Source organism: Mercenaria mercenaria, chromosome 18 (genome assembly GCF_021730395.1).
Source record: "Mercenaria mercenaria strain notata chromosome 18, MADL_Memer_1, whole genome shotgun sequence".
NCBI lineage: Eukaryota > Metazoa > Mollusca > Bivalvia > Venerida > Veneridae > Mercenaria > Mercenaria mercenaria.
The window spans coordinates 52666114-52681715 of record NC_069378.1 but is presented as its reverse complement, the minus strand read 5'-3'; the positions used below and the strand labels follow the sequence as shown (position 1 = coordinate 52681715).

The following is a 15602-nucleotide window of genomic DNA, read 5'->3' as shown; positions in this document are numbered from 1 at the left end:
TTCTCGTAAGCCTTAGCATAAATGTGCTGTATACTGGGTCATATTTATGACTGATTTCTATTTTGCTCATATTCATCAGTAATGCCACTCATGAATGCCAAATATTAATCAACATCATACTGTGAAATCATTTATTTTCATGGGGGAATAATTTTTGTGGATTTTGTGGTTAAGTCAATCCACAAAATTTAATCCCAAAGAACAAGTAAAATTCCCATTCATTTTTTGTTCTAAAGTTGAAATCCACAAATACATATCCCCACGAAATTGCAGTTTTGACTTAAACCACAAAATTTCATGCCCATGAAATTAAATGATTTTACGGCATCTTAAAACACAATTATGTTTCTTCCTGAACAAGGCTTCTGATTAAGAAATTGCTAATAAAGTAAACACGTAAATTACCTTCCTTACAGTAGTCACCAAATAAACGTCATACCTGATTTGACATCAGCGTTGATATGGAACGACCCACTTCATGGTAATCCATGCTCGAGTTTTCTGGACCCAGCAGTATGAACACAAACCTCACTGGTAGCGGTACCTCAGTCAAGTTATCTAAAACCTGGCATATAGAAGATACAAAATAACATTAAATTGGAGTCAGTATTATTATATTTTCTGGTCCTTTACGAATCATGGGAGACCATTTAATACAAATCTGCTAAAGCCATATAATAATTATTATTATTATTATATGCACTGTAAGTAGTAAGTAAAATAAATTCCAAAACTGCACAATTTGATAATTCTCAAGATTTTTAAGCAAGAACTGTTGGATCTTTATTTTTCAATACCATTCTAGTTTTTCATACCTGTTTTTCAGCCAATCTCACAAAGGCCATGGCAGGTTTCTCAAGATAATCTACGCAGCCAACAAGTACAGTACAAGCCTCAGCATCACGTGACATTCGCTTCATCAGGCTCATTTTCTGGTCCGACCTCGTGTCCTTTGAATCTTCCTTGTACGCCTCTTTCGGAATTAAACCTATGTGTACTCCATCCTCCACTTTCTGTAAATCAAGGTACATTTCATGATTTTGAAAATGAATAGATCCTACCTCAACAGATAAAAGTTTATCAGATTACAATGAACAGAATGATATCCAGACAAGGGGGACAGAAATGCAGACTAGACAGAAGTGGCAGACTGGTTAAGGTGTAAACAGCTATAATTTGAGATTACAAGTTCAAACCCCACTGGGTTCATAACCGCATCCTCCTCATATGATACTAGTGCTGGCATTTAACAGCAAGTGGACCCAACAAACAAGCCATGTCCAATTTTATTCACCAATGAGATTATGCAATAAAATAGCAAGCTATTGTGGAGATAACGTATAAACATACTCTTACCATACTATTGTCTACATCTGTCTTGACAAACTCCAGTTTTCCTGGATCACCGACACTTTGTTTTCTCTTCTTATCCTTCTTCGACCCGTGATGACTATTTTCGTTTGGCTGACGGTGCATCGTCCTGACAACATGATTACTCGTTTCATTCGGAACGGACAGTGATCTTTTAAAAGCCGAGTTACTCGAGTTGGCATTGGAAGTTGAATGGTTTGTGTGGTTTTGAGAGGAAAGAGCGGTAAGATTTGTTGACGATGCCACCTGTGAGAAACTCGCTTGGGAAAATGTCTTCATAAGTGACGACTGTTCCCGTTGATGTCTGCAAACAGAAACAAAACAGACAATTTTTAATTTTGAAAAACAACACCATATTCGCTTGGAATTCAAAATTCAATGCAAGTAATTGAAATTACTCCATAAAAATTCTGTTACTTCTTTTGCTATCAAATTTCATGCATTTTTTTTTCTCTAAACCTGAAAATGTGTTTTAGGAAATTCTGTTTACAGCAACAGGGCTTAAATACAACTACATGTATAACTTCATTCTATAATTCAAATTTTGTGAAATATAAAATACACCAAGTCTGTGACAAGAAACAAAACTAAAACAAATTTGCAAACACTTATTTTTAAGCTCTTTTATACCTACTTAAAGCCACCTTCCATTTAACCTCTTGTTAGACATTTGGATAGAAACTTTAGAAAGAGTTTGAAAAAAAAATTAATTCACTTCTGCAAAACTAATGTTAGAAAATGCTTGAAAGTAGGAGAAAAACTTCTGATGTTTGGAAGGTAACGCTTTTCGCATGTATTTATTAAACAAACATTATTACTCCTATCCTTAAATTTAGAAAAACATTTAACAATGGAAATTTGAAAAAAAAATCAACAACAAATCTATAGGTAAAACACAAGCTGTAAGCTGGAAGAAATAACATAATGCCAGTAATACAAGCTGGAAAGAATACACAATATTTTACATTGCCTCAAAGCGGCCAAAAGAGGCCAAAGGTGTGCACAAAGCAAGCCCTGTGGATGGAGTATCAACCTTCACAAAGAATTATTTTGTATTTGCAACAATGACATTCACAATCACTTACTGATGTTTCAAAAGAAATAAGAGTGTAACATACCTATTGTTTTAAAATATACAAAGTATAATCACATTTCAGTGAGACAATTATCATAGAAATAATACAAATAAACAAGCAGCATTAACTTTTTCTACCATTTTCAGCAAAAATCATAACCAGAAATGCTATATTATTAAGAAGTGTTGCACAAATCATGTACGTTACTAACCACTGCTGTAAAAATCATAACAAGACATGTACGTTACTAACCACTGCTGTAAAAATCATAACAAGACATGTATGTATCTAACCAATGCTGCACAATTCATAACAAATCATGTATGTAACTAACCACTGCTGCACAAATCATAACAAGGCATGTACATAACTAACCACTGCTGCACAAATCAAAACAAGGCATATGTTCATAACTAACCACTGCTGCATAAATCATAACAAATCATGTATGTAACTAACCACTGCTGCACAAATCATAACAAGGCATGTACATAACTAACCACTGCTGCACAAATCATAACAAGGCATATGTTCATAACTAACCACTGTTGCATAAATCATAACAAATCATGTATGTAACTAACCACTGCTGCACAAATCGTAACAAATCATGTTTGTAACTAACCACTGCTGCACAAATCATGTTCGTAACTAACCACTGCTGCACAAATCATAACAATACATGTACATAACAAACGACTGCTGCACAAATCCAAACAAGGCATGTCTTGTATATAACTAACCACTGCTGCATAGATCATAACAATGCATGTACATACCTAACCACTGCTGCACAAATCATAACAATGCATGTACATAACTAACCACTGCTGCACAAATCATGTACATAACTAACCACTGCTTCACAAATCATAACAAGGCATGAACATAACTAACCATTGCTGCACAAATCATAACAAGGCATGTACATAACTAACCACTGCTGCACAAATCATGTACATAACTAACCACTGCTTCACAAATCATAACAAGGCATGAACATAACTAACCATTGCTTTACAAATCATAACAAGGCATGAACATAACTAACTACTGCTGCACAAATCATAGCAAGGCATGTCATGTACATACTTAACCACTGCTGCACAAATCATAACAAGGCATGTACATACCTAACCACTGCTGCACAAATCATAACAAGACATGTACATACTTAACCACTGCTGCACAAATCCAAACAAGGCATGTACATACTTAGCCACTGCTGCACAAATCCAAACAAGGCATGTACATACTTAGCCACTGCTGCACAAATCATAACAAGGCATATGTTCATAACTAACCACTGCTTCACAAATCAAAGCAAGGCATGTACATACTTAACCACTGCTGCACAAATCATAACAAGGCATGTACATACCTAACCACTGCTACACAAATCATAACAAGACATGTACATACTTAACCACAGCTGCACAAATCCAAACAAGGCATGTACATACTTAGCCACTGCTGCACAAATCCAAACAAGGCATGTACATAACTAACCACTGCTGCACAAATCATAACAAGGCATATGTTCATAACTAACCACTGCTTCACAAATCATAACAAGGCATGTACATACCTAACCACTGCTGCACAAATCATAAGAAGGTATGTACATAACTAACCACTGCTGCACAAATCATAACAAGGCATGTACATAACTAACCACTGCTGCACAAATCAAAACAAGGCATGTACATAACTAACCACTGTTGCACAAATCATAACAAGGCATGTACATAACTAACCACTGCTGCACAAATCATGTACATAACTAACCACTGCTGCACAAATAATAACAAGGCATGTACATAACTAACCACTGCTGCACAAATCATAACAAGGCATATGTACATAACTACTGTTTCACAAATAATAACAAGGCATGTACATAACTAACCACTGCTGCACAATTAATAACAAGGCATGTACATAACTAACCACTGCTGCACAAATAATAACAAGGCATGTACATAACTAACCACTGCTGCACAAATCATGTACATAACTAACCACTGTTGCACAAATCATAACAAGGCATGTACATACTAACCACTGCTGCACAAATCATAACAAGGCATGTACATACCTAACCACTGCTGCACAAATCATAACCAGAAATGGTGTATACCTTAACACTGTCGCACAAATCATAACCAGACAGGCTACATAACAAACCATTGTTGCACAAATCATAACCAGAAATGCTACATAACAAACCATTGTTGCACAAATCATAACTGCTTGAATAAAGAATAATTCAACTGAATCATAATTAAATGTTGCTTAATTTGTAACAAGAAATGCTGCTTGAATCATGACCAAATGTGGCTTGAATTGTAACAAGAAATGCTGCTTGAATTGTAACAAGAAATGCTGCTTAAATCATGACCAAATGTTGCTTAAATTGTAACAGGAAATGCTGCTTAAATCATGATCAAATGTTGCTTAAATTGTAACAGGAAATGCTGCTTAAATCATGACCGAATGTGGCTTGAATTGTAACAAGAAATGCTGCTTAAATCATGACCAAATGTGGCTTGAATTGTAACAAGAAATGTTGCTTGAATCATGACCAAATGTTGCTTAAATTGTAACAAGAAATGCTGCTTAAATCATGACCGAATGTTGCTTAAATTGTAACAGGAAATGCTGCTTAAATCATGACCGAATGTTGCTTAAATTGTAACAGGAAATGCTGCTTAAATCATGACCAAATGTTGCTTAAATTGTAACAGGAAATGCTGCTTGAATCATGACCGAATGTTGCTTAAATTGTAACAGGAAATGCTGCTTGAATCATGACCAAATGTTGCTTAAATTGTAACAGGAAATGCTGCTTAAATCATGACCAAATGTGGCTTAAATTGTAACAAGAAATGCTGCTTAAATCATGACCAAATGTGGCTTGAATTGTAACAAGAAATGCTGCTTAAATCATGACCAAATGTGGCTCGAATTTCAACAAGAAATGCTGCTTGAATCATGACCAAATGTTGCTTGAATTGTAACAAGAAATGCTGCTTGAATCATGACCAATGTGGCTTGAATTGTATCAAGAAATCTTGTTTGAATCATGACCAAATAAAATTGTAACAAGAAATGCTGTTTGAATCATGACCTAATGCGGCTTGAATTGTAACAAGAAAAGCTGTCTGAAGCACAACCCAATGTTCCTTGAATTGTTACAAGAAATGCTGTTTGAATCATAACCAAATGTGGCTTGAATTGTAACAAGAAATGCCGTTTTGAATCATAACCAAATGTGGCTTGAATTGTAACAAGAAATGCCGTTTTGAATCATAACCAAATGTGGCTTGAATTGTAACAAGAAAAGCTGTTTAAATCATGACCTAATGTGGCTTGAATTGTAACAAGAAAAGCTGTTTGAAGCACAACCTAATTTCCTTGAATTGTTACAAGAAATGCTGTTTGAATCATAACCAAATGTTGCTTGAATTGTAACAAGAAATGCTGTTTGAATCATAACCAAATGTTGCTTGAATTATAACAAGAAATGCTGCTTGAATCATGACCAAATTTTGCTTGAATTGTAACAAAAGCTGTTTGAATCAGGACCTTATATGGCTTGAATTGTAACAGTGAATGCTGTTTGAATCATGACCTAATGTGGCTTGAATTGTAACAAGAAAAGCTGTTTAAATCATGACCTAAAGTGGCTTGAATTGTAACAAGAAAAGCTGTTTAAATCATGACCTAAAGTGGCTTGAATTGTAACAAGAAAAGCTGTTTGTAGCACAACCTAATGTTCCTTGAATTGTAACAAGAAATGCAGTTTGAATCATAACCAAATGTTGCTTGAATTGTAACAAGAAATGCAGTTTGAATCATAACCAAATGTTGCTTGAATTGTAACAAGAAATGCTGTTTGAATCATGACCAAATGTCGCTTGAATTGTAACAAGAAATGCAGTTTGAATCATGATCAAATGTTGCTTGAATTGTAACAAGAAATGCAGTCTGAATCATGACCAAATGTTGCTTGAATTGTAACAAGAAATGCTGCTTGAATCATGACCAAATTTTGCTTGAATTGTAACAAGAAATGCTGCTTGAATCATAACCAATTGTTGCTTGAATTGTAACAAGAAATGCAGTTTGAATCATGACCAAATGTTGCTTGAATTGTAACAAGAAATGCTGCTTGAATCATGACCAAATTTTGCTTGAATTGTAACAAGAAATGCTGTCTGAAACACAACTTAAAATGTTGCATTAGTCAAAACAATGATTTAAAATGTTGACTAAACCATGATTTAAAATGATTTTAGAAAATGACAAGAAAATATATGATAGCATAGTATATCCTCTTGAGAAAAAGGTGAAAATTGACAGAAGTAATGCTTCAGCTTTTGATAAAATTAAACTTTGATAAGCACAACAAAATAAAAGCTTTATTAAAGATTAGCTCTAAGTAAGATTCAGCTTTAATGAGCGATAAGCTTTTCTAAGCTTTAAGCTTTAATGAGAGATAAGCTTTTCTAAGACAAGATTAAAATGAATCTGTAAAAAAAAATCCATGCACACCTGGTATACCATTCTTTTCAAATCATGCAAATATATTCTATATGTTCTTTAACCAAATATATTAGTAGAAACACTTCTATATATACTTAAAACATGCTGAAACTATATGTTAATTTTATACTGGTTATGTAGTAAGTATCACACTACCTGAGGCATAAGATGTAACACAGAAATTGTCAATGAAGTAAAGGAATAAGTTTGACAACATGCATTCCTTGGTATGAAATGAAGCTGCCATACTTTCACCAGCAAATTGTGAAAAGAGTGAAAACATTTTAAGTTTTTGCAATAGATCATGCAAATAATTTTTTTTAGCTTTAATGGTTGATCACTTTCTTTAAGAAGCTGCATTATTTGCGTGAGCAAGTTATTTGCATTAATTAGATGGCAGGTGGAATGTGTGAGCTAAGTTGGTGATTTGGGGTTATCATATCATTTGGTTAAAAATCGAAGCTGTTATTGCTAGTACGCGTATCTAAAAAAACAACACAAAATGAAAGTACTTTTCTTATAAACATGCATTACTTTACATAGTGTCATATCATTAAAGAAATATATATCCACAAAGTTTGCTTTTAATATGAATTTGAAACAGTCACGTGTCAACTGATCAGTGTCATGTAGGTGACTGCCAAGTCAACTGATCAGTGTCATGTAGGTGACTTCCAAGTCAACTGATCAGTGTCATGTAGGTGACTACCAAGTCAACTGATCAGTGTCATATAGGTGACTACTAAGTTAACTTATCAGTGTCATACACGTCAGGTGATTTTATCAGGGAGACTTAAGCTACATCAATGTTTAGGACACCAACAGGCAATGTGTATTACAATACCGTTGGTGATTTTTTCCAGTCTGACAGCTATCAACAGAATAAGTATATCTCAAAAAAAATCTGAGCAATATAACAGAAATGTGCAAAAAAATAAATATGTTTTGAAATTAATTAATACTTCTAAGTCTGACGGAAATTGAAGTGTGATTTGAACTAGTGTAGACAAAACTTCTTATGCTGAAAATTTAAGGTAAATAAACCTTACATTTTGAACAGGTAGGACATTCCCCTCCCATACTGCTGTAAAATTGCTATAATAGGAAGAGGGAAGTGGGCTGTCCTACCCATTTACAATGTCATGGCCGCAACACATCTGAAACATTTTCAGAACTAAAATGCTTAGAATATTAGTTATGTACAATAAACACAGTTGGAAAATATACGAGCCGTGCCATGAGAAAAGCAACATGGTGGGTTTGCGACCAACTTGGATCCAGACCAGCCTGCGCATCCGGGCAGTCTGGTCAGGATCCATGCTGTTCGCTTTTAAAGCCTATTGGTATTAGAGAAACTGTTAGCGAACAGCATGGATCCTGACCAGACTGCGCAGATGCGCAGGCTGGTCTGGATCCATGCTGGTCGCAAACCCACTATGTTGATTTTCTCATGGCGCGGCTCATACATGTTTTGCTGTTAATAAATACTACAAGTAACAGCCTGAAATGCAAGTAAGTATTAATTTGGCATAGAGTTTTAAAAATATAATTGCTCTGTGAAAATATAGCACCTTTGATGGCAGTTAACCAAATGATAGAAGATTTTAACCTGTTCACAAAAAGTCAAACGAATAGGACTTAAGATAACATACACCAAATTTTGGTAAAAAATACTAAATTTCTCAATTTTTGCCTAAAAGATTCATTCATTTATTAACATCTAATAAATTCCAATCAAATATTTCCTCAAATTATTGAGAAAAAAAAAAAAACAGTCCAAGTATACTCTCAGCACTGTGAGTTAAAACACTGCCCATTTCTTATGATGGCCACTACTTTTGCAATGGGACTTTTTTTTTATATTGCACTAACAAAACATGAAACAAAATTTACTTTGATTTCAAGGTTTCAGTTTTCTCTCAAACTGTTCTTTTAACTACAAAAAAATATATTTTAACTTTTACCAAAATTTGCAATGTCATTTTAAGTCCATATTTTGAATGACCTGGAAAAAGGAGAAAAGGTCAGAGAGGTCAACAGTATTGAATAATAGGTTTGGGTTCTTGTACACAACCTTCACAAATACACCATTATACAACATTAAAAAAATTCATTGTAATCACAAATTACTTCCCTTTAAATATGAAAAAAGAATTATAACAGTAAGTTAACCACTTGGTATCAGAGAAAACATCAAAAATTTACTTAACATAGTATGATATGTAAAATGATATGTAAAACATGTTTATTACGACCTTGGTTAGGTCACTCCAAAGGGGATACAAACAAACTTCTACTACACGGACAAAACACTCTCACTCAATTTGACATAGGTGGACAAAACCCCCTTTTAGATCTTTTGCAATAACATCCAAATTTTCACTTCATTTAATTTTAAAAGGTTAATCTGTCATATTAAAAATTCATTTTTTAATTTTCTTTCTCAGAGTTCCTAATTCAGCAAAATCAAAAAGGGGATTTTTCCACCTTAAAGTTTGTCAAACTAAGCAAGGGGATATTTTGTCACACAGGAATTTTGTCCTACAATATCCCAAAAGCTGATGGTATTTATCTGCAGGTTAAAGTAGACTGGTAAATGAAACCAGCTGTCATATTGGTAAGGTGGTATCTATTTACAGGCATTCTTTAACATAGGTCTGACTGTAAAGTGTCTGTTGTTTCTTAAGATGTTTTGTAACTGTGTTTAGAGTCAGGCCAACACAACTCAGGTCCTACTGTTTGATAGCAGAGAGAGACCTTAGTTGCGCCTGTAAGCACTGTTTCTGTGTTGAAAGGCACCTGCATAAAACCACCACCCACCTAAGCAGAATGGCTTCCTTACATGTACAGTTCTACACTCAAAGGGAGGTTCCAAACACACATCAGAGAGGCTGTGGTGGATTATCTTGTCAGACAGGGTCTACTAGTATTTCTAAAGAACAGCTCAAGGTCGTGCGGACACTCAGTCACAATCATAACTTAAGGTAAGTGGGCACTGTTCATAATATCTATCACTGGAACATCAACACAACCTCTATCTGGTTATGCTTGTGCCTTCAAATGACATAATGCATTCTGGTAACATTAAGCAATCTTTTCTACTTTCCTGAAATCTAACAAGACCTTCATGCCCAGTCCATTTTTGAAAAAACACAAAAAGCTAGCAATGACGTTTTACTAAAGCTTGCTCTGTTTCAATGCTTAGGATCAATACACAAACTCAACTTTTCTATAACTTAAAATGATGTAGAACAATGTGCAGACTTAAGACAATTCAGCATCTCAAATGTTGGATGTAATTATAATGTGATAATGTGGATACAGTAAGGACTCTATCTTAAAGTTAGGTTACCGCAGTTTTTCAACAGTATCTCGGTTACAGAACAGCAGGCAGTTAACCAAAACAGCATTCCTGAATTTTATACCTGGTCCAGTACTAACTTGTTCCCTGCAAGTAACTGCCAACTTCCCCACATGAATCAGAGGTGGAGGATGAACGATTCCAGAATTGCAATAGCCAAGGAGAACATACCCCTCACCTGATAATCAACCTCAGATCCTGTGATCTGTATATCTTCATTTTCTCTGTTGAGCTAAGTAGTCTGGAGTCAAAGCAACTCCTAATCCTGTATCTTTATGTGTACTGTATGTTTTTCACTTACAAGACGCATTATTAGGAGTCATATTTTTAGTTCAAAGAGTGGGGAGCATCTTATAAGCATGTACTAAAAAAAGAAACCCGATGTTGGGGTGCGTCTTATAAGCGAATGTGTCTTATAGGCGAAAATATATGGTATACATACTATGTGAATTGTGAAATCCTGCTTGAACTATACTGGGTTAATAGTTTCTCCCCTACCAAAACAGACATTGTTAAAATTTTGTTAATTATGATCCATACAAAAGTATGCAATCTAAGGTCTACCTGACATATTAACATACAAGGAATAATGACCGGTTCAGGTGAGACTGTATGTATCCTGCATTATCATTTCAAAATATACTGCTCTGAAATATTTTGATTGAAAGTACTATGATAGATAATGTTCATTTCACAAAGCTAGGACTAGAGGGGGTCCAATCCCATCTAAAACAAAGCATCAGAGGTGGGATTGGAATGTTGAGAAACAAAAAGGTTAAACAACAACACAAAACACAACCCAGATAAATTACTACAAGCAGTTGTTATGTAAAGGATTTTTTGCTTGGCTTCTAGACTAAAACTTCATCCAATGAACACTGCTCTTGTAACTTTAAGGCAGAAGAGTAAATCAACTAACTTTATGAAATGATGGTTCATTTAGGCCATGAAAATATATTTGGTAATATTTGCATCTTTTCTGGTGCCAGCTTACATCACCTACAGGTTGAATCAATCTGAAGACAGGCTTGATGCAGGCAAGACACCGAAATGAACACTAAACCAAACAGCTACAGTTTACATACAGTCCCATTTAATTGACAGTTTCTATGGAAACGGTATTAATATTGTGGTGCTTGTTTTGCAAGGCTGTGTACAAAAGTGAGTTTTTAAATCAACAACTAAAACATAAACCATTCCACAGAGGTATTTTACTGTAAATAAGAATTTATTTTCTTAATTCCCTTGAGAAAAACTGAAATAAAATTCTAAATAAGAAACAAATCTTGATTAAAGAATAAATTTTATACCCAGCTGAATTTGACTGACTTTAATTCATGGTAGTTTTTTTAAACAAATCTGATTTCAGGAATAATTTTGTATACATAGCAGGATTTGACCAAAACAATGTTCTGCTACAATTTATCTAAATAATGAAAACAGTAAACAATTTGGGTCCATAAAATAAGTTTAACTCCTGAAATGAAAGTATTAGTTAACTGCTTTCTTTAGAAATCTATTGTAACGTCTAAAATTACAACATGCGTTCATAATTACTTGTAAGAATATGTAATCACACATTTCAAATACCTGGCAATCTATAATTCTACAAAATCATTCAACAAATTAGGCTTCATTCATCCATCCATCCAATTTATTCATTCAGCCAATTTTGATTCATTCATTCATTCATTCAACCCATTTTGATTTATTCATTTATTCAACCAAATTTGACTGAATGATTCATTTATTCATTCATTCCATTTTATTCCATTTTCATTCATTCATTCATTCATTCATTCAACCCACTTTAATTCATTTATTCATTCAACCTATTCATTCATTCTTTCATTTATTCAAGTATACATTCATTCATAAATTTTAAAAAGCTTCATAATTTGACTTAAACTTTGTTATAATCAACTGTTGAACAAATTAGTCATACTATTCGAACTTGCATTTAGCAAATTAACACTCTTTTTTTTAAATTGTGTTAACGTAAGCTGACATATACATGCAATAATACAGTGACATTCCTTGTATACAATCTATGACAAATAAAATCCTTCAGTTTTATACTCTCGATTATTTCTTGCATTAGTATACATTTATTCCATATATCTATTTCCAGTCTTTGATTGTTATACACTTATTATATATACAAAGTCTTACTATACTTTAATTTGGTTACATTTACTCCGTATACCTGGTGATGATATTACCTCAATTTGTGACCGGAGTCGTTCTTTATTATACAGTTGAAACTTGGTATCTTGAACTTGCTTATCTCAAAATTTCTGGCTATCTCTAACCCTTACCCTGCTATATTTCTATAATGAACTTGTCCATCTTTTAATTTGGACAGTACCATTAGCTGTTAAAAGGGATGCATACCAAAAAGATACTGATTGAATGGCGAACAGTGCAGATCATGATCAGACTACACAGATGTGCAGGCTGATATGATGATCTACACTGGTCGCAAATGCAGAATCAGTCATGTCCAGCATGATAAGGGCTAAGACATTTTCAAGTCCCACTCCCAAAAACACATGCACAAAATATCATTTTAAGTTGAATTTTGTTTCCCTCAAAGTTGATACACAGTTACGGTCCCTTGGAATTCAAGATACGGAGGTTCAACTATATGTACTTATATTTCAAATTGTTTACCACTTACTGGCATCCCCAACATCTCCAATAAAATTTCAAGTCATGTCTTAAAAACACAAGCACAATGTATCATTTTTCAACTGAATTTTCACTAGCTGTAAAACACTTAGCCCCTTTGAAATCAGAGATACTGTAAAATCAATAACATTTGTGCGAGACTAATTATCCAGGATTTATTTGTTGCGCTACTACGCAAAATTAAATCCCAACAAATAGGCTTACATGTATATTCAGATTATTTTATCTTTAACATTTGCAATCCACAAACTCATATCCCCTCCCCAACTCCCCTAGCTGAAATAGTCGTTTTCCACAAAACCATGAAATTTAATGAACTACAAATTAAATGATATTAATAAAGAATTGTATTTTAACTTGACTTCAATTTAAATAATTTATGTTTGTTTGCTGTTTTTGTTTATATACGTCAATTTGTATAAATATGGTACTTCGACTTTTATTATATAACACTCATTTAAACATTTATTTATAATATTTTAAGTCTGTACAAACCATCCCATACATTAATATACAATACAATTTATTTACCCTCATTCCATATAATCATATATATTATTTGTAATGTACAATACACACTCATTCTACCTAATTGTTTCTATTTCGTAACTACTAAAATTCATACCAAATCTCTTGTAATTTTCTTCAATTCTTTAAGCTGAATAATGATAAAATGAACCAACCGGTTGGGAGAAAAAACAGATTTAAAAAAAATAATTTTTTATATCACTTTTTGTATCAAAAACAGGGAAAGAAAGTAAATTCCAAATTACAGTAAAACCCTAACAAAGACGTGAAGTGTTATTATAAATGGTTATCTTCTCTTATTTACAACCTCTGGTCTAAATGTGCTAGGTCCAATGAGGACTTGTTACGTCGAATCAGTGACTTTACAGTGTCCGAGCCAACGAATCTGTAAGAAATATACGCCACAGTGGATATAAGCGCACATAAAAGTCACAAAAGAACGTTCCCATGCTGGAAAAAAATGACAGGGTGTCACTGTTCTACAAAATATAATATTGTGAAGAAAAAAATTGAAGACCGAAGGAAATATCTTTTTCATTATGGTTGATGGTAACGTTCTTACAAATTATCTTTTCTTTAAAACATATCAAAATACTTTAGAAATTTTAGATTGGCATCTCCTGAGAAGTGACCTTAAAGCTAAATAATTGACTTAACTTCTTGACCACTGATCATGTCTTTTTTAGGTCTTTAAGTTATTAAATTAAATTGCATATTTTAAATTTTCCTTCCAGTACCATCATTAAAAAAAAACAACACATTTTAAACTATCAAAATTGGAAAACATATTTTAAGAACTCATCTTTCTCTGGATCTGAAATTGTGTACCCTTTATATTTTAAAAATAAAACAAACTATGGCAAAAACATGGCCATCTAAATTTAGTCTAAAATGCATAGGATCTATGTGTCAATATGTTGACATTTTAAACTTAAAATCTCTACTATTTGTAAAAATTTAGCCCATTTTCTTTAGTAACATTTGTTATTGTTTAAAAAGCTATAATTACACCTTTCAAAAATGTGGTTTATGCTTGACTATTCAAGTCTGTCACAAATAAAGTCAAAATAATGGAAATTTAATGAATACACATGTACCAATAAGTAAAATTTTTAAGTCATAAAAATCCATCCCCCTCCACTCACCAACCACATCCAAGATGCTTTATATGTACAGATTACACCAATTTTTTTTAATGCTGAGCCGAAAATGGGGCAAAAATTTGTCAAAAAGCAAAATTAGTGTTATGGGACCTTTGCACTACTTGTCATACCATCACTGTAAACAAGGAATGAAGTTTCAACAATTCATCTAATCTTGCCGAATACCAATTAAGACAAAAATTCCAAATTGTCTGAATTGAAAAGGGCATAACTGTAATTACTAAAACAGATCACAGTTATGTGTCTTACAAGTCAGGTTACCACAATGAACAAATGTGTGAAGTTTCAATCATTCGTTAGTGGATACTGAGATAACTAGTTACATAACAAAACTTAACAAAATCGAGAATATACTAAGCACGGATGAGAGGGTGATGCAATAATCCTTTCTTTGAATAGTTGAATAAATAATATTTGACTTTAACATCCCTTTTCAATGGATGCAACTAAATGATTTTGCAAATTTAAACAAACTAGAATATAGTTCTTAGATTATTTCCTTGACCATATAAATGAAATAAACATTTAACAAAAAAACTACTACCATAAAAAAGGTAGCAATTTCATGTGATCATGCAAAAAAAGATATTGAAGTTTACATAAACATTAAACTAAACTGTCTGTGTGAAGAAGCTTGACAAATTAAATAGTAAATGAGCTTTTTTTAGTTTTTGTTATTCAAATAGTTTAATCAATTTCACAGTACTGAATAGGCAAATGAATTTACAAGTATAAAAAAATAAATCTTAATTTATACACAAAAAGAATGATGGAATGATAATTAACTATCTATCAACATCACACAAGTGACCGTAATGTTCCTTTTCAAAATAAGAATCTAGAAAACGTTTTCAGGCAAACACA

General features: G+C 33.2%; 1 protein-coding gene across 8 annotated transcripts in view; it reads right to left on the bottom strand.

Moving 5' to 3' along the window:
* LOC123538548 (anion exchange protein 2-like) overlaps positions 1–15602 on the bottom strand; it is a 175804-nt gene that overhangs the window by 29801 nt on the left and 130401 nt on the right. For 7 of the 8 annotated variants that reach the window (XM_045322722.2, XM_045322725.2, XM_045322721.2 and 4 more), the window contains 4 exons: positions 13883–13960; positions 1357–1675; positions 816–1013; positions 440–565 (listed from right to left, as the gene is read on the bottom strand). In XM_045322722.2, the coding sequence (XP_045178657.2) occupies positions 440–565; positions 816–1013; positions 1357–1675; positions 13883–13960 (721 nt within the window). The remainder of the gene's footprint in view (positions 1–439; positions 566–815; positions 1014–1356; positions 1676–13882; positions 13961–15602) is intronic. The other variant, XM_045322730.2, reaches the window with a different exon arrangement.